We start from the raw sequence: 25,949 nt of genomic DNA, 5'->3' as shown, positions 1-25,949 counted from the left end.
CCTACAATGTAAATTGTTCAATGACTGAAACATCCTGTTACAAGATGCCATTCCTTGTCATTTCAGAAAACTATTTTCAGATAAAAAAGCTACATTTTCAAAGGAAACTCCCTTGATAATCGGATTATCAATGAAATGGCAACTCAATTAAGAGTATCAAGTACTCAATTGGATAATAATGATAATGTTTCCTTTTCAATAAAATAATTTGATAGCAGTTCATTTTCGAGTTTTGTTCACTTTCTTTTTTCTTTTCTGATTTAGACTTTTTTGAAACAAAGCAAACGCATCAGACAGCCTGCTGAAACCTGAAACAACAATCAGAAAAAATTTCAGCAAAATGCTCAAATTTGCGTTTCTGGCCACAGTCCTTATTGGATTAGTGACTGGCTTAGATGTGGATTCTCAAAAGAAAATTTCAGAACGACGTAAGCATTTTGAAGTTGTAAACTATAAAATATTAGACATGTATCTTTTCAGTGAGCTCAAAACTCCTACAATACAATTCATTTGGTTTACCAGAAGTTTCACAACGATACCAACCAGAATTTGCTGCAAAATCGGCAGTAGCCGCAACCAACGCTCCTATATCTTGCTACAACAGATCAATTGATATTTTGCCACACGATGGAACTGCACAATATGGAGACCTAGTTGAAAGTGATTTCAGGTAAGAATAGTTTACTTGGTAAAAGCTTAGTCAAGGATCTGAATTTGAGTAGGCTTTTCAAAAACTGAGATGAGTGTTTTAGTCTGTGAGAAGTTCAGATTTTTTCCTGATGCGGTTTTTCGAATTTTTTACTTTTTTGGAGAACAATTATCACTGACAAGTACCTTGTCAATGAAAACAATGCTTGATAGATTTAACATACTCAATTCTTAAAATTAAATTTTCAGCTCAACATGTTCCGATACCTTCACATTCTACGTCGACAACTTTATCGATGAGTTTTTTGTCATTATCACTACACTCGACGCCCTCAACCCACGAGCAACAGTTTATAATCCGATTGGAGGGGAAGTTTCTTCCTGCAAAGATTATGCATCGTCAGCGACTCAATCCATTCATCTTATTTGCAATGGAAAAAACATTCATGGAACTGGAGCTTACACAGTCAAGCTTGCAGCTGATATGAACAAGTAAGAGCAGAAGAAACAGTTAAACAAACATCACCAACCAATTTACAGACCATGTATTTTCGAAATCCGGGCACCAACCAAGCTGACTGTAGACGGTGGATTTGTAGAAGACATCCGCGATGATGATGTGCAACAAATCATTCTTTCCACTGCAAATCAAGGAATTTTCCGTTTCCCCTTGGAAAATCAAGCATCGTACTTGGCGTTCAAAGTTGAGAGTGAGGAATTCCCGATCCACCCAGAAGAAGTACACTTGTACACTAATGGCCAGTTTGATATCAAAATGGATCTGAATTTGAGGTGAGAATATCATAAACTGGAGATATCTATAAGAGTGTTCATAGTTTCCAAACATTTGAAGACAGGTAAGTTTGCTTTCTTATTATCGAGATGACTATTTCAGTTCTTGCAGTTTGAGAATTGAATGAGAATTGAATGAGAAAAGCTTCACATTTTTCCCATTTGTTTTCTTTATTTGTGTATAACTTATTAGATTAATCTCCCTTGGCTACGCAGTAAATGTCATCCGAATATCAAAATTTGTTGCTTTCAAAGACAAATACCTAACATAAAAGCTTGGTGCTATGCTAAAAACAATTCAAAAAAAATATGTCGGTCAATCAGGTGACACCGAAATACACTTCACAACGAATTAAAGGTTTTGTTGGTTTACTTGGCCAATATCAGAATTTATGGCTCTATTCCAGTTTAGATGTCCTTTGAAAACTTGAACGTCCCAAAAAACACTTAGACGTCCCTTGAAACACTTAGACGTCCCTTGAAACATTTAAACGTCCTTTCGGTTCCGAATTATGTTCAAAAATGTTTAAACGTCCCGAAAAACATTTAGACGTCCCAAAATACGTTTAGACGTCCCATAAAATTTTGAGACGTCCCTTGAAGTCCGAAAATTTGGTTTTAAATACTTAGACGTCCCAAAAAACATTCAGACGTCCCAAAAAACATTTAAATGTCCCAAAAAAAGTTTAGACGTCCCTTCAACACTAAAAGTCACTGGAAGTGTTCAAGGGACGTCTAAATATTTTTTGGGACGTTCAAATGTTTTTTGGGACGTCTAAACGTTTTTTGGGACGTCTAAACGTTTTTTGGGACGTCTAAATATTCACAACGATGTTTTGGGATTTCAAGGGACGTCTAAACATTTTATGGAACGTTTAAACGTTTTTTGGGACGTCTAAACTTTTGAAAGGACGTTTTAAAAAAATTAGAGTTTGAAAGGACGTTTAAGTGTTTCAAGGGACGTCTAAGTGTTTTAAGGGACGTTTGAGTTTTTAAAGGACATCTAAACTGGAATAGAGCCGAATTTATTTTTTGTAGTTGAACATTTTTTGTGTGGTGCCTTCCTAGATAGATAATCAGTTTCAAACTTGTGAGTCTGTAGTTTACAGTACCGTTCAAAAAGTTATCAACTCTACCAGTTTTCAGTGGAAAATGACCAACTTTGAAAGTAAAGTGTATTTCGGTGTCACCTGTTTGTCCGACATATTTTATTTTGTATCGGTTAAAGAAAGCAAAAACAGTACATCATTTTTGTAGTTGACCATTTTTTTGTAGGGACACTGCCTTGAAAGTTAGAGGTCATCAAAGTGATTTTTCCCTGAAACCATTAGCAAAGTGTTAGAGCTTTCACTTTGACAACCAGTAACTAATGCTCAACTACAAAAATGAAATAAAACTTCATCATTTTCCGGATAAAAATAATGCAACAAAAACGTTTACAGTTTACCTGATTTTTTGTGCTTTGTATTATCGAAATAAAAAAGTTCCGACATTTTTTCCTCGTCGGTGTTTGCGGACTCAAGCCAAAATTATCAAATTTTGGCTTGAGTCCGCAAACACCGAGGGGGAAAAAATGTCGGAACTTTTTTGTTGCGACAATAACCTTAAAAGGATGACTAATATTGCGTTATATTAATCTATCTCTTCGCACTACCAATCTTCATGGATAAATTAAATAAAAATTAGTAAAAACAAAAGTTTTTATTCCGAGAAATTTGTGTTTACAATTTCATGTTATTGTTTTGGCAGTTTAACTGAATTAAAATGTATTTCCAAAAGAAATTCCAATGCAAGGTCATTATTACAGATACGGCTGCAACACTCCTCACATCACCCAACAATCTTATAATTGTACTTCCCAAAACTTGTATCACGCGAAGTTCAGAGGTTTGTTTTCGTTTTTCCTTGCAAAAAACAGAGAGTGTTCAACTAAAAGATGAAACGTATTAAGGCTACGACAGCGATGGAAACCGGTTCCAGAGAATCTACGATTTCAATTGTGACATTGGAGACGTTGTGTTCACAACGCCATCAGTGGACATTTCAACAACACCTGCTAGGTTTTGTGAAAATGGAGGAATTTTGTATAATGATACAGTAAGATTTTCGTCTGTGGAAAATTGCAAGAGTATTGGAATGCTCAAAATGTTTATTGAAATGAAAGACGTTCAACGTGGGTTTAAGCCTTGTAGGCAGCAGCGCGAGAAGGACATGGACAATATCCAGCGTCTGGTCCTGGAGCGGCATCTCCTCCCTTCTCTCCTGGAACTCCATTCTTTCCTGGGTGTCCTGGTGGTCCTGGACGTCCAGCGTTTCCTGGCTTTCCAGCCTCTCCGTCGTTTCCTGGTGCTCCTGGGTTTCCAGCTGGTCCAGCCTCTCCGCGTGGTCCTTGTGGTCCTGGTCTTCCTGGCTGTCCTGGCTTGTACTCGGTTCCTGGCTCTCCACGTGGTCCTGGTGGTCCTGGACGTCCGGCGGCTCCTGGTCTTCCAGCGTCTCCTTGCTCTCCTGGTCCTCCTTGTCCTCCTGGTGGTCCTGGTGGTCCGCGTCTTCCGTTTCCTCCGGCTGGTCCGGCGGATCCTGGTCCTCCGGCTGGTCCCTTTGGTCCTGGGCGTCCTGGTGGGCACTTGATACATCCTCCTGGAATATCGTGGGTGATAGCCACAATAACTCCTGGTGCTCCTGGCTTTCCATCGTCTCCATCGTTTCCGGTGTTTCCCTTTGGTCCGGCCTCTCCTGGTGGTCCTGGTGGTCCAGCTGGACAAGCCTCGGATTTTGGTCCACAGTTACATTGTTCGAATCCAGCTTGACGAGAGCTACGGGTTCCGAAGAGAGTTTGGAATGTTGGTGGGGCATCGGTCTTTCCGGTTGGGTTGATGTGCTTGCTGACCATGCGAGCCCAGGTGTCTTGGGTGATAGCCTGAAAGAAACATATGTAATTGTCTGACTACTTTTTAACGGAGCTTACTCTGAACTCAATCATGCCATCTTGAAACTCGACTTGAAGCTCTTCAATCTCATTCAGAAGGTTTCCAATAGTATAGAGCGATGCTAAAACGCAAACGAGAATACCGCAAGAGCCAACCACGATGAATCTGCCCATGTTGATGAACTGATGTCTTTTTCCGTTCTCATACCGTTCCTTTTATACTGGGAAGTTGATGGAGAGAAGAAAAAAGGAAAAGAGAGAAAGAGAAAGTTACACCCAGGAAACGCTTCGAAAAATTACACTGTAATGATACTTTTTTCGCGCAGAACCTTTCTTTCTCTTTTTTCTGGTAAAATTATTAGAGATAGCGTGTGTTTCTAGGAGGACAACAGGTAAAAGGAAGTTTCGGTCAGTACATTCTGATGATACTTTCTATCTGTTTTTTCTGATTTCTTAATACGAAAGAAATTCTGAAGGAGAAGAGTGTGGTAACTATGAGAGACGAAAAGATATGTTGGGTTTAAGAGAAAAAAATTGAAAAAGTAATTAGTTTCGGTACTTTGATAATAGTGACGTAAACAGTACAAGTACCAATCTGAAGATAAAAAAGTTATTTTGAAAATATATTCTGATTAACTGGTACAGTATGAGCCGAAATGAAATATGATACTTTTGTTACATAATTTTTCTAAAAAATCTGTAACAGCATCATAGGAAAATATGAGAGTCGAAGTTTTCTTGTAGCAAAAGCTGTGAGGGCTCAAGCTTGAAATTGGAGAAGTATATATTTCAGGTTTACACCATTTGCACTTTTTTCTTTTCACTTTTAAACTGAATCTTTTGGATTACCACATATCGCAAAAGTCTATCTGGACTATTTAGCGGAGTTCCCACACTATTATTTTTACTTTTAGGCTTCTCATAGTTGTTGTTTGATTGCACAAAGGTTTGTTCTCTAGACGCATTTTCCCATTACTGTTATCTAAATGTGAATCTAGTAAGCCTCGACAAGTAGTGCTGTACCGCTATTAGACTCGTTACTTTTTCCGAGAAAACAAGGTTGTTTGGTTTTGCTTGTTTTTCTATACCCCACAGATGCACTTATCACATGAAACAGAAATTGTTTCAGTGTGATTTGTTGTATCATTTTTTCCTTCCACTTCACATTGAAGTAAGTTGGCCACATCCTTCTTTCCCTAAACTTTTGGTAAATAGTATAATATTTATTCATAATGTTTAATCATCATTCTTATTCAGTTCTTTTCTGTTTATTTCAATGTCAAGTACTAGGTTTAAAAAATTGTTGAATAACAAGTTGGCTCAGCGCCCAAACAGTTGGGGTGTTGTTTTTAGAATCAATACGTTGTAAGACTAACACATTTCATGAATATAGGTTTTTAAATACTAACACGACATTATATAACACGTGTGTGTTTATTTGCACATTCTAATCAGTAAAATTTGGGAAAAGATGTGGAAACGTAAATGCAAACAAATGACACTCTGCTCATCGTTTTTACGTCTCAAACTACTTGCTGATCAAAACACAGAAGCGCTTCATTTTCCATTACAATTAAATTTCAGGGATGCTACTGCGGAGAATTCTTCTCTGGTGTCAATTGTGAGATCTCACTTTGCCTGAATGGTGGAACCAGTACCGATGGAGGATGCATTTGTGATATTGGATACAGTGGAGACCACTGTCAACACATCTCCTGCCTACAACTCTCGGATGACAACTTTGAGGAGGCTCAAAGTGCCCTCGCTTTTGTTGTTCGTGCTTCCAGCTCTATGAAAGCACAACTCAATGAGATCGCTGAGGCCGCTGACCGAATTGTGAAATATTATGAAGTTCATTACCCAATTTTCTTCCAGAAGTTCGTGTTGACTGTTGTTTCGAATAATGGTAACAGAGACCAACTTGACATTTTTTAATGAGTTTGTTTTAGGTGTGACATTTTCTCACGATTACGACTCTGGAAAAAACTTTGTGGGATCCATTCGTAACTTGACAGCACCTGCAACTGAAACAGAGTGTGATGATGCCTTGTTGGCTGGTGTTTCTGCTACAATTGATAACAATGCATTCAAAAAATACCCGGTTAGTTTAACAACAAGTTAAGGGAACTTGGGTAATGAAATATACCGGTAGCACTGGTACGGTAATGTAAGCCGGTTTCAGTTGAAATTCTCCAATTTTGAGAGTGTTTCATGGTGATTCTGATTGTCACACCATGAAGTTTTTTAATAAATCATACCGATTAATAGTAGAGCTCCATTGTTGTAGTTGAAAACTTTTTTGTATCTGCACTCCCTAGAGAGTTATGGTCATTTGAAGTGGTCAGCTCAAAACTCGCACTATTTTTAATTGAAATTAGTCGAATTGAGGAAGAAGGGTCTACATTTTTCTTCTTCAACATTTTCTTTCAGAACTCCCCAGTGTTTGTCTTCTCCGATGGAACTTCCAACGATGATTTCACAACAGTTGGCTACTTGATGGAACAGATCGTGAACACCCGCACTCAAATTTTCTTTATGATCACTGACTCTGCTAGTGGCAGTTGCAATGTTGATGTCAGCACTAATACATTTGACCAACTCCGCTCTATCTCCCGTCTATCTGGTGGTCTCCTCATCCAAACCACTCTTCTTCAACTGTCTGATGCAACATTTTCTGTTGCTCAAGACATTTGGCAATACGATTCAATCTTGACAAATGATTTGGAAGACTGCAGAAAAGCTCCACAGTTTCAACCATTCTTTGTGGATCAGTCAATTGATTACTTGACTTTGAGAGCTACAGGATGTAAGTTTTCACGTTTTCAATTAGAAATAATTGATCATGATCATTTTCCAGACAATCTCTCCCCAATTCTGACCCTCCCTAATAACACTCAACTCTCTCCACAACTGTTCTACTCAAATGGAGATTTCTATGTGTGGAGAACTGCAAAACCACCAGTTGGAGCGTACTTCGTGGGTTGAAGTATCTTATTTCAAAAGTGAATTACTAAATTTCAGCTCAATATCAACACAAACAGTACTCACAACTCCATCTGCCAATATCGTTTGATGGGAAGATCCACCTATAGACTATACACCTCAATTACTGATAATATAGGAACTGATGACACCTATCACGCTCCAGTTTTTCGTATGTCTGCAGTTTCCCGGTTATTGAAACACATAAAGTATGTTTTTCAGAAACCACTTCTCATTTGGTAGCAAGAATGGACGGTCTTTATCTTGATGACCCATTGGATACTACTATTGAAGCAATTGTCTGGTATAACGGTAACTGTTAACAACTGAGACCTCTCAAATTGATCATGGTATGTTTCCAGATCCTCAAACCAGCCAACGTCAAATCCTCTACGCATCTTCTGGAACATATAGAGATCAGTGCCAATATGAAATGTACTTTGGAATGTTCTCTTGCCCACAACCTTATTTGCCACTTTACATTAATGTAAGATAACAAAGCTTCAAAAAACTGGTTTTCGATTAATTTTCTATTTTTAGGTCTACACCAATGACGGATACGGTCAAGTTGTATTGAGAACTGCCACTTCTTATTGTTCTGCCACTATTCCAAATCCAGTGGATAGTAATTGTCTGAATGGAGGAGTCTACTATAATAATACATGTCAATGCCCTACGCACTTTACTGGGGACAAATGTCAACAGGTAGGGGACTTTTTTAGGATCGCTATGTTTTAAAATACACCTGAATTTGAATAGTAAAACAACTCTCCTGACAGACTCGCCTTCTGAAATTGAAAAAACCTGTTTTAGAATTCATTAACAGTAATAGTATGGAATGACTTGATGTGCTCTGATTGTTTCCACCCGACCAAAACCGTTGACTTTCAGATTCTATGTGAGAACGGTGGAAACACTCTCTTCGGTGCCTGTCAATGCCCATCAGGTTTCTCCGGCCAATTCTGCGAAGTGACAAAGTGCTACGAGTACAACGGATATGGGTTCTGGGGATTCAACCACAGAAGTTTGACAGTTATGATTCATGATTCTCTCACTACTCGATCCACTCTCCGTACTTTGAATGACGCTGCACCAAGAGTTATTAATGATATCTTGTACCAACATCCTAAATGGATTTCCAACTACCAGCTTGTCGAATTCAACGCCACTGGCCACACCCTCTTAGTTGATAGTGAAAGTGGTCAGGATTTGGTAACTGGAATCTCAAGTCTCTATGATCAAAACAGAAATCATACTTCATACTCTTGCCTTGGACTCAACTTCTACTCAACTCTTTTAGACACTATTTCTCACGACAAGTAGGAAACCAGCCAGTAATTCCAACAAAAAACTATTTTCAGTGTTCAATGGGGAGGAATCGTGTACGTCTTCCTCTACGGTCAACCTGTACAGGACTTGGATTCCTACGAGAAAATATTGCAACGGATCGAGATTAACAAGATCCAAATAAACATTGTGCAGTCTAGTTTGAACCCATGTGGACAAGACATTGCTTTGGATGGACTCATCTCACTTACCCAGTTCTCTGGTGGAGCTTTCATCACTGCAACCACTCCGAATGCTGGAAATGTGTTCAATCAGCTTCCAACTCACTACATGTCAAGTTTGATTTATGAAAATACTGCATTGGACTGCACAGATACTACTTTCTATGTACCCATCGATGTTGGAACGCAAACATTCACTGCCTATGTGCAAGGATACCTCAACGCAGACCCAGTGTACACTTCTCCTACTGGTGAGTCAATGGGAAGCTAACTACGTTATCTGAAAGTGGGAGAAAAATTGAAATTTTGATAGTAATCATCCCTTCAACGTTTTTATAGCAAAAAATTGTGGAAAATAGAACAAATATTGGAATGAAACAAAGAAAACTTGGGTTTTCAAATATTAGTAATATTTAGTGTCAGAAATCCACTAAAATCATTTGAAAAATACAGTTTTTTAGCAGTTTTTGCTAAAAATAAGTAAAGAACTGAACAAAAACTAAATAATCAGTCGAAAATTTGAGTTTAATTCCTCAATTCTTTCTTTTTTGTCAAATTTTATCAAAAAATTAAATTTTTTTGTTATTTTCGTGATAAAGAAGGTTTTTGAGCATTTTTTTGCTGAAAACACCTAAATTTTTGTATAAAAACAAAAAAATTAGTCGAAAATTCAAGTTTAATGCGTCAAATCTTTTTTTTCAACAATTTTTACGAAAAATTTCAAACATTTACAACATTTTGCTTCCTTTTCTGTGATAAAGAAGGTTTTTGAGCAGATGTTGCTGTAAATAAGTGAAAAATAGATTGAAAATGAATAAGTTATCAAAAAGTGTTATTTAATCAGTTTTCAACCTTATTTCATTGAATTAAGGCACCAAAACAAGTCAAATATAAAAAATCAATAAAAAATAATGTTCTTTGTCGATTCCATGAAGATTTTTTTTAGATCAGACAGCATTGAAATTTGAATTTGATTGACAGAATGATTTGATAATAAAGCCACTCGAAAAACTTCAAAAATCCAAAAAAATTAATGAAAAATGCGAATTGCAAGTTTTTTCAGCAGGTTCTTATCGGTTTTTCAGAGAAACATTGCTGTGGTACTGGAAACTTTAGAAAACAAAAAATGAAAATACTTTCCTAATCTCATCTTTATTTTCAGACTCCCTTTCAACTGTCACAAATGTCTTCAACGACCTCGGTACTAATGCCAGAATCGATCATATTGTCAGAGTTTGTGATGATGGATGGACTGTCGATGGAAGTCACTGCTTCAAATTCTCATTCGAAGAAAAATCTTGGTTTGCTGCTCTGGCAGATTGTCATAGTGAGCAAGCAGTTTTGACTGGAGTCTTTAATCAAGCGGAGCAAGACGGCCTCAATTGTAAGTTTCTGAATTTTGTGTCTTACTTTCTGAATGAAAAGTTACAGATGGCACCGATGGAGCACAATTCTGGATTGGTTTGAATGACGTGCTGGGGGGACAATGGGAGTGGGATACTTTGGATGATAAGTTGAACCTAACTCTTCAAGACACCCAGTATACAAACTGGGAAACTGGACAGCCATCAGCAGATCCCACTAAAAAGTGAAATTTCACCCTAAAAAATAAATAGTGATTCGCTTTTCAGATGTGTCGTAGATTCTAACAAAGGAGCCAAAAATCCAAGTTCCAGAGGGTGGTTCACAGAGGACTGCACCAAGCAATACTACTATGTCTGCCAGAAACATGCTTGTAAGTACTCATCGTGTCGTCTCAAATAAAATACCCAAAATTTTAATATTTTCAGATAGCGCTGACTACACTGCATCGGATCCGGAAATTAGTGAGTCTATTTGATTTCAGATTTCAGATTTCAAATTGAATTTATAACTTCCAGATCATCTTGCCCGTGGAATCTGGAAATTGAGAGTTCAAGCCAAAGGTGCTTGCAGCATATCCGTGAGATCCCAGTCGACCGTCCAAGTGGCAACTAGATTCACCACAAATATCCATGACGATGTTGGCAAGGAGGAGCCAAATAGGTTTGCAGGTATGGACAAACGGAAATGGGACAGAAGAGACTCAAAATGAGAATGCATTGATTACATGGCTAAACTAGAATCACTTGGTTAAGATTTGAGAGGTTTCCGTTAAGATTGCCTCTTCCAAAAGCTGTTTCAAAAAACATCACCTGATATCTTCAGACTTGCCAAGAATCGGGCCGGACTGAACTTTCTCTCGACCAGGCCCGCCCCGACCGGCTCGAATTCAAAAATGGATGCCTACTTTTTGACAAAACTTTTGAGTAACTTTCAAGTAAAAATGCATCAATCCCGGTGCATGTTAATCTTTTGATTGAAGTCGTTCATTTAAAAACTGTGTTTTTCTAAAAAGAATCCAAACATTTTCAATCAAAGTTTTAAATTTTGGTTCGAAACAAGTTTTTAATTTTAAACAGGCAGAGAATAATTATGATTTTGGCCAAGCCCGTAACAAGGCCTGATATCTTGCTTTAACAACACCAATGCAAGAGTTCTATTTAGATAAAATTAGCGTTTCTCTAGGCTTCAAAATGAAATTAACTTTTCCCCTTTGAAAAAACCCCTGCTTGTTATTCCCGTCTTGAAATCGGCCGAGTGAGATTAACTCTAATCTGTTTTCCACTTTTCCACATTTGAAAAGTTATGCAACTGTGCTCTACCGCAACAAAGCGTAAAAACGTCAGAGTGGAGAAAGATTTTTTTCACAGCCAATATCTTCCAGACTCCAACCGTCTTGTCGTCTACACTTATGGTGTCAAAAACCCAAGTGGTGCTGAGTATGCACACTTTTACTATGATAACTTCACAATGCTCGAGGCTCAAACCTTGAGCTACCGTGATAACTGCATGTACAACTTCATCTCCACACCATTCAAATGCCCCAACTTCTACTTCCAAATGCTTATAACAGGTGAAAATGCCTAAATATATATTGTAATATGTATTGTTTTTTAGGAATCGACGATGCTGGATACCTCTATCAAAGAGTTGTACCAGCCGCTTGTATTGGTGGAGTGAATGAAGACTCATGCACAAACGGAGGAGTGTACTACAAAGGAAAATGCCTCTGCACACCAAATTTCTACGGAGACGCTTGTGAATATGCTTACTGTCAAAATGGAGGGTATCTGTCAGCTACACTGGATCAGTGCTCTTGCCCATCTAACTATGGAGGCCAGTTCTGCCAAACTCGTGAGTAACTTGTGTAAGAATGCAAAATAATTCTTGTTTTCCAGCAATCTGTGACAGAAACCAACTCAATGTGCCTGCTATCGGAGATGTTCAACGTACATTTATTGTGATTTTGGATGGAACCAATAATGATGCGATGAAAACTGTCAATGACAACTTTGAGAAGACTTTGAATGGTGTTTTGAACTCAATTCAGGTAAAATAAGCGGAAAGTGCTCATAAAACTTCTGAAAATCTGAGAATAGTGAAAAATATGCTTAATGTGTAACTTTTCAGACACAAGACCCATCTTGGTTCACCACTTTCGTTGGAGTCGTGTTCCGTGATGCTGAATCCGTCAAAGCCAATCCATCAGTCCCCTCAACATCTCAAGTTTTTACTTCCAAAAACTCTGCCGAGTTCGCTTCAATGCTAGCGACTGAAGTTAAGAACAACCCATACACCGCCCAACAACAAAAACGTGACGTCTTCACCGGAATCGTAAAAGCTATAATAAACTCAAATGTTGTTCCAAACTCTAAAGTATTCGTTATCACTGCCGGAAATGCTGAGGATACCATCGACCGTCAAACAGTCATCTCTGCACTAGCACTTTCTCATTCTTCCGTCAACTTCTTGTTTATTGGAGACACTAAACCACCAGGAGATGCTAATACATATGATGATCCAACTGTCACTTCTATGTTCGAAGCTGCCCACATCACTGGCGGTGCTTCTTATCAATTGACTTCTCCAGATGATCTTCAGACTACTTGGTTATCAATTCTTGCCAGTCTGCATCAGTCGTATTATGTCGTTACTCATCAATTAAGGTAAGTAGGAAGTTAAATAGGGTTTGTGTGGTTGGGAAATGTTTCAGTTCTGGTATATTAGACATGAGAAGACAAAATTTCATTCAAAATTTAACATTTTGTCTATCTGCCAAGAGGATTTACTGTCAATTCCAGTCTTAATAAGTCCATTTTTTTTTACTTTTTTCCTTGTTTCTGAGTACCAAACCCCAAAAAAGGTTTTTAAGCGACAAACTTTTTTGACACTTTACTGCTGGAAAAGTTTAACCTAATAAACTGGGACCTAAAATTCTCGAGTTTATGACTTTTCCATGTAGAAAGTGAGTTGAGAGTTATCGAGATTTTTATATCTGTCCTTGGTTAAATCCCGAATTTGAACTGTTTGCATTTGATTTGAAATTCCGGATCACTTGTAAATGTCGGGCTTTTTCATTTGAATGCTCTTTTATCGGCCAAAAAACGGAAATTTCCTTCTAATCAGCACATTTCTCGCTTTTTTCCCTCAAAAATAACTAAAACACCTTGTAACCCAATTTCCAATCCCTTTTCCCACTATATCCAGTCTAAATAACAAAAGCAAAAAACGATAGGTTCCACCGAGATTTGAACTCGGGTCGCAGGATTCAAAGTCCTGAGTGCTAACCGCTACACCATGGAACCGCACACACTCGGCAGTGTGTACGGCGTATTCATACCCACCGGAGGGGAGAGAGACGAGGAGGACGGCCGACGGAGAGCGCTCATTTTCCCAAAGCCTCAACGTAAAACGAGAGTCGTGTCCATTTATAGAGACAGGAGACCCAGACCAATGCTCTCTTCCGTTGAGACGCAGAGAACCTTCCATTCATTGTTGTGTCGCCAACATTTGCCCTCGGAAATCTCTCAAATTGGAGACGGCAGAGTATCCGCTCACTCATCGAGTCCTCGTTCCACTCATCTCACGCAATCTGCGCGGAGATCTATCTGCACTGGGAGTTTGAGGAGACGCAGACCGTCGCGTGTTGCCGATTCCTCTTCGCACACCACGTCGCGCGGAACCTTCTCCGAATGGAGGCACCACCAACCGCCCCCGAGCGACTCGGCGAACTCACATAGAGATATCCATTCAACATATGCGCACGGGGAGACGAAGGATGGCGAGAAGATTACACATCGGCAGCCCCGAGGCGGCACTCTCTCGCCTATGATGAACAAAACGATACGCAGACGATCGACGGTGGCCCGGACGCCCTGTGTGATTCTGTGAGAGATTCCCCGCTCATTGTGAGTGCAGAAGAGCGAAATGGACTTTGTTGATCTTCTATGAATGCGACCGGCTGCTAACTCTGCGTCTCTCCATGGCCTCAAATCTCTCACTTAGTGCACGGCAAGACGCGGACTGCAAGGTCTCGCACCGATTTGTGGAGAGGAAAATAGAAAATAGGATGTGCCTTTGAAAATTTGAATGAAGAATTTTGGAGGGAACATTTAATTTCTTTATTATTCTTTGAAACATTTTTATTTGCAATTTAAAAAACCATATGATCCTATTTTCAGCAACTGCTCCTCCTACCAAGACTACATTCAACTTGATGCTAATGGAACAGAGGCAATTGTCGATATTTTTGCACAACAAGCGCCTCAAATTGCAGTTCTTGATACCGACAGTGAGTTGTTTAATTGATATGTGAATAGAAAGCAAAAGTTTAATTTTCAGACAAGCCAGTCGAGTCGTTCTCTATTGTCCAGTCTAAAACCAACACAGTGAGAGCATTCAAGCAAAATGGAGAACAACCAGGAGTATGGACAATTGATGTGGATTATGGAATGACTAATAGTGGACCGTGCACAGTGAGTTTTTGATTTTTTGTTCAGATTTTATCAAGCTAAAGCTGAAAAACGTGGAAGAGAACCTATATTTGCCTGGAACAGCTAACAAATGCTAACGTGAACAACTAATCTAGAAACTATGACACAATAATTTGACTTTCATTGAAATTTAAAGGATATAAACGTATAAAACTGCCTCAAGAGCAAGCAAAAAGCAATTTCGACGTCCTGACTGACTGACTCGATTTAGGAAAGTTGTTTTCGTCGTGAAGAAACACTAAATATAACACAACCTCGTCTATTTTCTTTGACCAGTACGTCAAAATTATCAGTATAGCTTGAACACCACTTAAAAATAGAGCAGATATTATCCAGAACTATTCGAATCACTTCAATTTGCCTAGGCATAAATTTTTCCAGCATTACGTTTACTGAAGCGACTATACTTCCGGTATTGAGATCTCGAATAGATGGTTTTGATATTATCTCGTACTGTTCAGTTGTTGGTGTTCACATCTGGAAATGTATCATAATGTGAAAAGTTTGTTTTTGTGACTTCTGTGAATGCTAAAACTACTTTAGTGCTGTCACTGGTTTTTATTCTCCGTTTTTTTCAATTAGTCTAGGTCTTATCAAAATAGAAATGGATAAAAACGTTCAAAAACAGTAGCAGAGCGAGATAATGACCGTATTGTCTCTAAGTTCTAACTGAAATCCGGGTTTAGGATTGATGATACTGACTTTAATTAACTGAAATTTTTATTTTTCAGCTCAATATCCGCTCCCAATCAAAACTCGAAGTCGACCTCGGATTCACTCAGGATGTTGCTTCAGATGGTGGTTATCATGACGGTGGAGCAGTTTTGTTCCCAAGAGGAGGAGATTTTGTGAATGCTGTTGTCGCTGACATTTCAACAGGAGGAACACTGACCTACGCTCAGATCTTCGATTTGGCGGAGACTCGAATCGCTTGGGCTAGTCCGATGATCAAGAGGGATGGATGTGCATACCCGTTCGTGTCGGAGTATACCTTCCAATGCTATCGGAATCAGTTTGTGGTGGCACTTGATGGATTCGACTTTGAGGGACATCCATTCAGAAGAACTTTCACAATTCATTGTGATGGAGATATACGTCCACCACGTAAGTTGTTTTTTGGTTATCAGGAAGTTATAAGCGCTCACTGTTTCTCTCTCTCACGAATCTAGTTATTTTGAGTCAAAAGCTTTGTTTAGAGTTGTCCAACCAATTTCTTCATATTTCAGCAACCGAACCATCCTTCTCAACCACTCCAGAAGTTACAACTCCTGCTGGACCCACACCCAAAGCATGTGATGCCACAACAGCTACTGTAGATATTATTGTGGCGTTTGATTCTTCTGACACTATCACAGAGGATATGTATTATGCGGTAAGTTTTGGTTTTTACTAATTGATAAAAAAAACGTGGTGACAACAATCCTAACAAATTATAACATAAACAAGAAATTCTTAGCTAAGATTCAAATTGTGAACGGAACTTGTCGATGACCATGATAAGCAGGCCAATGGTTCCTAAAGTACTTCAAATTACCAGAAGATATTTTAACACCTGCCGGTTTTTGGCAGGGCCCCTGGCATCATTTACAGTATTAGTTTTATCCAACACTAATCACTTTGAATAGCATAATCAGCCTTCAAGTTGTTTCCTCCAGTGCGTTCAAAACAGATGTAGATAGTATAACGAAGAACCTTCTTTTAGTCTAGAACAATTTTTTCCACGAGTCTTTTTCCTCAAAAGCAAAATAAATAACTTTATTGGCTAGTATCAACAAGATAATTAGCATGATAAACTATTAGACACCTATCTCGAACAAATCTTCATCAACGTCATTTATTTTCAGACAATCGGAGCACTCAAATCAATTGGTAACGCGATCAACATTGGACAGGACAGATCACGAATTATAATGGGAACTTACGATGCTACTTCTCATTTAAATGGGGATCTGAACACAATTGATAGCTTCGACAAATATCAAGAAGAAATCGCCGATCTGTTCAGCTTGGGATACACCGGAATCAATGGAAACAACATCCAATCGTAAGTTTTTTGGAAGTTTAGAAAAATCACGATGTGAGAAACGTTTCTCAGGGAACACTTTTGTCCTGATAATTAGTTCATACACCGCGATCGGGAGCTTGAAGATAATGTTAAGATAAGCATTCAACTAGCTCTCAAAACGGGACCATTTGGGACGTCGCGCGTCCCGGATAGTCATAAAACGGTTAAACATAAACGTATATTTCGGAAAGTTTGGAAATTGCGTCCCCAGCTATGTCTTCAGGCTCTGTGAAGGTTTGACTACTCTCCGACAAAAATCATCTGGTTTTTAAATGAAATAAAAGTGGGACGCCTCATTTCGAGCCGAGTGCGTCTACATTGTTTCAGCCGAGTGTGCCTACAGTGCTTGAAGAAACTATTTACTAGAAAACCACAGAAATTATATAACAAAAACAGACTATGTCATTTTCAGAGTCTTCGACTATATTGTGGCCGAGAACAACACTGCCCCACTGCGTCCTGCGCCAGCCCGAAAACTGCTTGTTCTGCTAAGTTCCCAAGGATGGGACAAAGGAAACGTGTCAGATGGAAAGGAAAACGGATACCCAGATCCAACAGCCTCTGCAAAGGCATTGCAACAAGTGAGTTAAATGAGAAAACTGAAGAAAAAGACAAACGGAAAAAATTTATCAAGACAGTGCAATTTTTAAGACTAAAAGCTATGGTATAGTTCCAATGTAGGTACAATGTTGCAACTATGGTCAATGTGTCACACATTCAGTGTAGATGAGTTGGTACAGAGTCATTGTAGATTGGTCAGTGTATATTTTTCTCATGTTACTATTATGCACACCTACAATGACCATGTTGTCACTGTACTATACCCCTACACTGACAATTTTGTCGCTGTACTAGACATACACTGACAATTTTGTCACTGTAAAAATAGCTTTGATCTTGTTTGTTATTGCTAACTTGGTAATCCTACTTGAGATGCTTGCTTTCAAAGGATAGAGTTGAAAATGCAAAGAATAAAGCGATAATAGTTTGTTTTTCTGTTTTACTCAAACGGGGAGAGACAAACACATAGCACAAAATTTCTCAGTTGTCAATTTTGCACTCGAATTTCAAAAATGCCCTGCAGATATTACTGGACCGGGCAAATACTTATTCAAACCCGTTTTTAAAAAATAAAATGTCAAGTCAAGAAAATGTTATGTTTTTATTTGTACCGATTGGACCCGTTTCAACCCGTTTAAAAAACCTTATTTTCCTAAAATAATATGTCAAGTCAAGCTAATGTTATAATCTTATTTGTACCACATCGTCCATAGATTCATTAGTCCAGCAAATTTTCAGTTTTCGATTTAAGAGAAAACAAGTAAAATGTGACGATATTCCGTCTAGTGTATCATTATCTATTTAAAATATCCAAAAGTTGCTGGACATTATCATTTGTATCACAATGAAATTTTATTGCATTGAACAATCACATTGCAATTTTGGACATTTAATCTTAGTTAGAATTTTCAAGTTTATCTACCTTCACCAATTTTAGCGCTTTAGTCGTAGCTACTAAAGACATAAGATTTACACATTCCTCAATTTTTTAAGAACTCAAGTATTCTTATTCATTTCAGATTGGTCTCGAAACCTTTGCCATCGCTGTCGGACCCACCGCCAACCTGTCTCAACTTACTGCGATTGCCAAGTGCACAAGTCAAGTAACTACCCCAACTGCTTTAGACAAAACCGTCGCCCAAATAATTTCATCGCTTTGTGGAACAACCCCAGTTTGTTAACATATACTTCATTGTTATTTCTTTCTCAACAGAATGAAGACATTTTCTTTCAATATACATCAGTGTAAAATCATCTTTTCATGCACATCAAGGGAAGAATTGGTGAAGGGAGAAAAATTTCGGGAAAAAGGTGGTTACTAATAAAAGACAGAAACTACAAACAGAAAGAGTTTTTTAAGTTTTCAGAGAGAGTTAAGTGCAAAAATTGGATAAGGTAAAGTCTTTAAAGAGACCATGAGGAAGCAAAATCCTTCTCGTATTCTTTTTCCTTGCTTTTGCGATTCTCGACCCAGTAGATCAATGGGATCACTGTAAAACCTGTGGAGTTGTATAAAATCTATCTAAATTCTTGAGTTACCTGCAAGAACAACCATTAGGAAGATAACGAAGTGAATGAGTGGGAAGAGGACAGAGTCGGAGAGATCAGAGAAACTTGCAGGGTCTTGGAGAATACGGAAAACAATAGTTCCAGTGATATTGGCGTTTCCGGTGATGTACACTTGCAATCTGGGAACAAAGTTTTTGTAGTATGGAATGCGAGAAAAAAAATTAACTAACGGTGTGTTTTCTTCTTTGCATGCATACTCCGCGACGTCATCCAACATTCTCAACATTCCTGGTTCAAAGGTGAATTGATTGTTAATGATGTAGCGATCGACAAGAAGAGCCCTCATTCCACATTTCATAAAAGTCATGTTGATTTTCTCGTTTCCAGCGACCTCGATGCTCATTTGGAGAGAGTGTTGATACAAACCGGAGGGGATGTGGTGGTTTAGCTCGAAGATTGGTTGATGGGTGGCTCAAAGAATAGTTTAGCCTCATTTAGAACTCAAATTGTGTGGGGATCGTACTACAAAAACATTTCGGATAGAGGATCTCGAATTTTACACCGCAATTGATTGTTGAAATTCAGTTTTTGAAAATTCTTTCTGAACATTTGTGATATGAATTGGTTTGGTTACTGCCACGAAGCTAAATTGGCTGTGAAAACTTCAATTTTGCTCATAATTATTTACAAACCTATCAGTTTTAATTTTTGTTGCGTTAGTCCCAATTCCAGTAATTTTCATTAACACTTTCCACGATTAGGATAACTGTAGTTTTGGAAGAACCCAATTACATTAACCTCTGGAAACTACAGTAACCGATACAAAACGTTTCTAATTTTCTAATTTATATAATTTTATTAGCAGTTGTTAGATTTGTCAAAAATGAAAACATTTATTCTAATTGTAGTCCCTCAACTCCCCTCTCAACGTTTACTCACAACATTTCGGACCGTCTGTCCCAAATAACATACCTAAACGGCTCAGACTCTCGAATTCGGTCAGATTGACATAGATCCCACGATCTTCGGGTATCTTGAACTCATATAACAACTCGATGGCACTGTGCTTCTCGTTATCAACCACCTCCAACACAATCTTTCCTCTGGTACCCTTGGTTCCGGAAATGGTGAACTCGAGACTAGAAATTTTAGGTTTGTTATCACATTTCTAAATCCTAATGGAGCCTTACTTGTCATTTCTAGCCTCACTTCCACAGATGACAAGACTCATGTTGCGCATTTTCTCCGAATCCAAAGACAACTCATCAGCACCAAACTTTTGTTGGTAGTCTTTTTCGTTACAGTTGCACAAGTGAACATCGACTGGGGAGGAAGCTTGGACCGAGATTTTGAGTTCCTTGGTCTTGCTCTCACAGACTAGAAATACCAAAACTAGAAGATTTGAAGTGGTGATCGCAGAAAATGTACCTGCATTCATAATTTTTCCGAGTTGGACCGAGTAAACACTTGACTCGTTGACACCAATTTCGAACTCGATAGTGAGTGGTTTCAGATCATGGTTGAGGACATGGGCGCACTGGGCAAGACCGACCAACGACAAGAAAGCAAGTATGAGATTCATCCTAGAAGTTATTAAAGTCACAGTAGTGATAAGGGGGGGGGGGGAAATGAGAAAAGAAAAAAATCAAATCGTGTTTCTACAGTAAGACAGAAAGCGACTGCTGTGGCGTATGAAATGAGGATGAGAATGAAGCAAAATCGGAAAGAAAAAAGAAAGACATGGATTCATATCCCTCCTCTCAAATAACATTTATGACCATTTTAATGTGCTGGTTGGATTTTCTGCCGAGCCCCCCTTGACGGCAAAAAATAATTGGTGTGGTCCTATTTTAGTCGTGCACGAAAAAGCCATTCCGAGGACTACTGTATCTGAATTGGCCCATAAAAAACGAAAAATTGAAGGAAAAATAATTGGAGAAATAATGGGAAAGACACAAAATTTCGTAGATTCACAAACAAAAATTGGAGGTGAACAGAAAGAAGTCACGTACGCAGAGATCAAGAAGCCAAAGTAGTGAAATGAAAATCTACAGTATGGTACAGCTTTTGGTTAGGTTATAACTCTAAAAGTCGTGGGTAGATAATGATGTTTTTGAAAAACGAGAATCTTTATATCTATTGTTATTTTTTAATGAAAAAATCATTACAGTACTGATATTGTTCTACCGAGAGTCTTCCAAACTAAACAAGCATCGCAGCTCACCTAATCAACCAACAAACTACGCTGACAAAATGGTAAAAGTTATTCTGTCTATGACTGCGAAAACCGGCCAACTAAAAACGAGAAGAGTGGTATTGTTATTTTCATCCCCTTAAATAATATTATGGCAGTAGGGAAAGGAAATTAATGTATCAATCATTTTGCGAGAATGATTTCCTTTCTCATATTCATGCCTATATCAACAAAAAAAAATGTGTTACCGAAATTGAAAAGTTAATCAAGAGCTCAAACCCATTAATCTTACAGTATGCAATGCAATATAAAAAATGAGAGATTCTGGGAACTTAGAGTTTACACCCTGGTTGAATTCGACTGGGAGAGTTCTTAGAGTTCAATTCTACATGCAATCTGAAAGAGTCATGAGGCAGGATACGAGAATACAAAAAACAGAAAGAAAAAACTAATTTTTTGTAGCGATTCACTTCCCTGAATTGTGTTTTTATTGTAGTCCAATGCGTACAAATAATTGAAAGAATGGAAGCTAGAATTCGAAAAATTTTCACCACTTTCAAAATGAAAATTTCAAGCATCCGAAATGTCAAACTACCGTAGGTACTACGTCATGACTCCCTGAAGCAGAAGTCCTAATTTTTTTTAAAGGGTTATAAATTCTGCAGGCTGGATGTAAAGGTCCCTGATATCTTTGCAAGACCTCGCGGAATCTCTTTGAACCTCCCCATTCTAAGAGTAATGTTTGGCACCACCTTTTCCAGGTCAAACTGCAAATTTCTGATATACAGTGCCAGTGAAAGATCACTGAAGCGTTCCAAAGATTGACGAATGAGTTCACCCTTCAAAGTTTCAAAAACGTTCAGTCAATGGCAGAATACCGCAAGGAAATTCAAAATTTTTTTGTTCAAAGGAATTTTTACAGTGACATTTTTGTCAGTGTATGTATTGTACAGTGACAATTTTGTCAGTGTATGTATTGTACAGTGACAATTTTGTCAGTGTAGGAGTGCATACAGTGACGAGATGAATATACATTGACCAATGTACAACGACCAAGTCTTCTACACTGACTATGTGATACACACACCATAGTTGCAAGATTTTTTTTTACATAAGTAGAAAAAAATTGGCCAAAAATTACAAAATATTGACTGGCATGGCCATCAATAGAACTAACCGTTTGCTAAGCAAGTTTCACAGGTTGCAAAATGAGAAAAACAATAGAAAGAGAAAACTCGAGAACATGAATCGCACTTTCACCCTATGGGAAACCATAAACCCCACGAAAAAGATTGATGAGTGGATGAAAGGTTCTTTGCAAAATGAAGGAGAAGAAGAAAGAAAGACTGAGTGAAGAAAGTGGCAACGAACGGAAATTGAGGCCATCCTTTTGATGGATTTTTGTCCCATTTCCTTGTGCACTCCCCGGGTCACTCATCTCTTGAGAAAAAATTGAGGGTGCACTTTTTTCTGGTTTAATGATGTTCAAGCTTTTAGGTTTGAATGTGTGTGTTTGTTTGTTGTTAGACTGGTTTTTGTTTGGTTTCAGAGAGACACTCTGCACTTCGTTGAAAAAGGTACGTGACCTTCTTGATAAAATTAAAAGTAATGAATAACAAGATCAACCCATTCATTTCGAGTTTCACTTTTTTCAAAAAAACGGTGAGAGCAGAGCAGAGCAAGAGACACAAAGAGAGACAGACAGACAAACAGACAGACAGACAGACAGAAAAGGTAAAGATGGCAAAAATGAAAAGTTAGACAGCCGATCCCTTGTGTCCGTAGACAACTTTTAACTGGGAGTACTCGATCCAAGCCTTGTATCCTCTGCAGGTGGCAAAACAACGTCTTTTGGCGCAGCAGACCATGGAGGAGCCTAGAAACCACTAGTAAAATCATGAAACTGGGCGTGGATAAACTTACACATGCATCCGATGACAGTGAAAAGGATTCCGAGCAAGAGTGGATAGAAGTAGTGGATAACCAAGTTTTCCATCACAATCTTGGCGCTGTTGGGGTACTCGAGCATGTTGACTGAGATAGTTCCGCTGGTATTTCCCTCTCCGAAAATCATCATGAGCAACCTGGAATCGAACGCTTTTCTTATTGGTTTTTTGAACATTTCTCCTGACGGTTTTTCGATTTTGCGGCATCCGAGAAGTCCGACGTTCGACATGACAGTGAAGTAGTTCGGTGGAAGAATGATGATTTCACTCTGCATTATGGTTGAAGATACGGCAGACTGGAGTCCACATTTGCTCAAGGCCATGCTGATGTTACGGTCCTGATCGATTTGGATACGAAGACTCAAATCAGCTTTTCTTCTTTCGGCTGGAAATTTTGAAATAAACGAAACATAAGAATACTGAAAATTCTGAATTTCGTGTTGATGGCCGTAAGAAACTACCGTAGCCTTCTATATAAGAACTTGATGTCAACGTTCTCTCAATTCATAACATTTTTCAGATAGCTTCATTCATATGAAATCATCATAGTCAGAATTAGTTTGTCCCGAATAGTCAGGCTCTGATCTGTCCCGGATTCTACATCCTCAAAATATTTAGAATCTAAAAACGTCTAGTTTAAGAAACTTGGATATCAAAAGTCGGCAACTTCCAAAAACTCAGTATCAGATTTTCTGTACTTTCAAACATTTTTATGAAAATAAACCCAGAGTCATGCCAGATGAGTCATATTTTTACTATACTTCCAGAATTCTAGCATTACAAATAACTTCCCAAGCACCTTGTACACATAGCTAATTAGCCGCCAAAGTTATTACTAGAATAGATTAGACACTCACCAAGACGAGCAACAGGCTCAAGTGCGCTCAGGCAGATGGATGATTGAGTCGAGTTGGGTGGGATGTGGAAACGCCAAGCGAGGAGTCCTGGCTTATGAAGCGCTTTGAGTAGATCCGCTTGGGAAAAGATTGGGGTCTGCTTTGGGACGGTGAACGATCCAACCATATAGGCAGCACTGCTTGTTGGAAGAAGGAAGAAAAGGAAGATGAGAAGCTTCATGCTTCTGAAAATTTGGAATGTTGGAAAAATGAGTATAAAATAAGAAAAATGGGGAAAGGAAATGGAGATTGAGTTGAACACGGAATAAGACTGGCAGTCCTTCATTGGATCGCAAGCTCACAACACACAAGAGGCGGGATTACAGTAAGAATGTAGCGAAGGGGCGGATCCAAACTTTGAAATTGAAGTTTTGAGATGAATATCCAAGAGATTTACAAGAGAAATGTGCGTTTCTGACAAAGAGTAGAAAAGTGGAAAGGATTGTAGCTTTGGGGTTCTGATTCAAATTGTGCGGTAGTTTGATTGGATGCACAAAATGGAGCAAAGTAGAAAAAGAAGGAAGACAGAGAAATTTTCAAAACGAATCAAAGAGTTTGATGAGCTTTTATAGATTCTTGAAATCGGCTCACACCTAAGATATCAGTTTCATGATTCCAAATCTAAACTACTAATGAAACGCTTCCGAGTTTCTCATCAGCAAGATTTAAGTTTCCAGAATTTATTTTCCGCAGTGTTTTAGTTTAATCAGATTATGTACCGTTAAAAATATTTAAAAGTTCGATACGATCAGTAACGACTCAACTACTATCTCAACAGCTCAGAACTACAACGAGTATGTTGTTTTATAGGTTATCCCGAGTTTCCGACTATGAAATATTTCTAATCCGATCATAAAAATTGTCATTTCACTCGCAATTTTCTCCGAAAAGAGCATAATCTCCCTTTGATTACTTCCCCGCGGAGAGCGTTTATAAGATTGATTTGGAGTGAAAATGACTAGTTTTTATAGTTTTTTTCTACTTTTTAGTACTTTTTTGGAGAAGTATTTCATGTCAGTATATTCGAAAATTGGAATTTATTCTTTTATGGAGGGGGAAAGGGGACTAGTGATAACCAGAGTATTGGATAAGAAAGGAAAACATTCTGAGAAGAGATGAAATCTTGGAAAATGCAAAAAAGATCTGAGAGAAAAGGTCAGGTGGAATAAATAACAGAGTGATTGATATCATAAATCACAAAAGGGAAACCTGAGAAGTGTACTTGAAAAAGAAACCGACTACTGAAGCATATCTCAACCTTGTTTTAAGATTCTGTTCGAGATATACATAGTTGTTGAGTTGATGCCAGAGAAGAGAAAAACATCTTCAAGGGATTTGATTTCAGAATATCTCTAGAGCTTGTCGATTCCAACGATGACACATTTTGCAAGCTTCCTAGAAATATTCAGAATCAGAGAAAACGGCAATGTACAGAAATAATGTCTACTCTGAAAAAATATGAAACAAAACCGGGTATTCTTCCTCCCACCTAAAATTTCATTTCTTTTCTGTCATATTGAAAACTATTGAGCATACTTGTACAAACGCGCAATCCTTTTTACATCCAATTCTTCCATTGGCTTTACTGTTTCCCTTTAATACAAAGTTTCGTTAGTAAATAAGTAAGAGGCACGGTCGTAAAAACGGGAGAAATCCGCCTACTTTTGTACCCTTCCGTGATGATCACTATTCCCATTGCAATTGTGTTACACACAAACAAATTGCACATACACACAAAAATGTGAAAGACAGAAAAACTGGAATAAAGAGAATGCTTATATGAAACTTATAGGAACAAGAATAACTGAAACAGATCACCTGGATCAGAACAAAATGTACCTCGGAGGTTTTCAAATTTGCTCTCAACAACTTCCTAATGATTTATAAAGTAGAAAAAGCAGACAAAAATAAGATAATGGTGTTTGCTACAGATGGGTTCCTAGAAATCGAGCCAAGACTGGCATGTGGAATGGGAAACAGTAAAACAGATGATGAAATGGAGAAGGAAAATGCGGGATGGAGAAAATTTGAGGAAAAATGGTGGGAACGGAGAGAGAACGGTGGTTT

At 38.3% G+C, this 25,949-nt stretch overlaps 6 protein-coding genes across 6 annotated transcripts; 2 read left to right on the top strand and 4 right to left on the bottom strand.

The window, feature by feature from the left end:
• Positions 1-340: 340 nt before the first annotated feature.
• On the top strand, positions 341-4,247 carry GCK72_022149 (uncharacterized protein; the record flags this gene model as incomplete). Its single annotated transcript, XM_003106957.2, has 7 exons — positions 341-428; positions 481-670; positions 898-1,140; positions 1,189-1,440; positions 3,248-3,327; positions 3,392-3,537; positions 3,633-4,247. 7 exons carry the CDS (start codon positions 341-343, stop codon positions 4,245-4,247), a joined length of 1,614 nt encoding a protein of 537 aa, XP_003107005.2.
• GCK72_022148 (uncharacterized protein) lies at positions 3,620-4,540 on the bottom strand (the record flags this gene model as incomplete). Its single annotated transcript, XM_053734678.1, has 2 exons — positions 3,620-4,357; positions 4,406-4,540. 2 exons carry the CDS (start codon positions 4,538-4,540, stop codon positions 3,620-3,622), a joined length of 873 nt encoding a protein of 290 aa, XP_053578244.1.
• Positions 4,541-5,474: 934 nt separating this feature from the next.
• GCK72_022147 (uncharacterized protein) lies at positions 5,475-18,518 on the top strand (the record flags this gene model as incomplete). Its single annotated transcript, XM_053734677.1, has 27 exons — positions 5,475-5,537; positions 5,951-6,272; positions 6,316-6,467; positions 6,797-7,172; positions 7,224-7,342; positions 7,388-7,520; positions 7,571-7,660; positions 7,711-7,835; positions 7,889-8,053; positions 8,240-8,667; positions 8,710-9,107; positions 10,019-10,240; positions 10,288-10,444; positions 10,488-10,591; positions 10,647-10,682; positions 10,737-10,889; positions 11,603-11,791; positions 11,836-12,072; positions 12,117-12,268; positions 12,349-12,884; positions 14,400-14,509; positions 14,560-14,693; positions 15,443-15,815; positions 15,938-16,083; positions 16,556-16,755; positions 17,189-17,357; positions 18,357-18,518. The coding sequence occupies 27 exons, from the start codon at positions 5,475-5,477 to the stop codon at positions 18,516-18,518; spliced, it is 5,451 nt and encodes a 1,816-aa protein (XP_053578243.1).
• A 223-nt stretch (positions 18,519-18,741) lies between these two features.
• On the bottom strand, positions 18,742-19,249 carry GCK72_022146 (uncharacterized protein; the record flags this gene model as incomplete). Its single annotated transcript, XM_053734676.1, has 3 exons — positions 18,742-18,827; positions 18,877-19,025; positions 19,077-19,249. The coding sequence occupies 3 exons, from the start codon at positions 19,247-19,249 to the stop codon at positions 18,742-18,744; spliced, it is 408 nt and encodes a 135-aa protein (XP_053578242.1).
• A 528-nt stretch (positions 19,250-19,777) lies between these two features.
• GCK72_022145 (uncharacterized protein) lies at positions 19,778-20,428 on the bottom strand (the record flags this gene model as incomplete). The annotated part of the gene is made up of 3 exons (XM_003106788.2): positions 19,778-19,985; positions 20,037-20,223; positions 20,275-20,428. The coding sequence occupies 3 exons, from the start codon at positions 20,426-20,428 to the stop codon at positions 19,778-19,780; spliced, it is 549 nt and encodes a 182-aa protein (XP_003106836.2).
• A 2,369-nt stretch (positions 20,429-22,797) lies between these two features.
• On the bottom strand, positions 22,798-24,063 carry GCK72_022144 (uncharacterized protein; the record flags this gene model as incomplete). Its single annotated transcript, XM_003106989.2, has 3 exons — positions 22,798-22,916; positions 22,964-23,371; positions 23,844-24,063. 3 exons carry the CDS (start codon positions 24,061-24,063, stop codon positions 22,798-22,800), a joined length of 747 nt encoding a protein of 248 aa, XP_003107037.2.
• Positions 24,064-25,949: the final 1,886 nt, after the last annotated feature.

This window comes from Caenorhabditis remanei, chromosome X, assembly GCF_010183535.1.
Source record: "Caenorhabditis remanei strain PX506 chromosome X, whole genome shotgun sequence".
In the NCBI taxonomy this organism is placed as follows: domain Eukaryota; kingdom Metazoa; phylum Nematoda; class Chromadorea; order Rhabditida; family Rhabditidae; genus Caenorhabditis; species Caenorhabditis remanei.
Note: the sequence above shows the minus strand (reverse complement) of the source record. Positions and strands in the feature narration are given on the sequence as shown.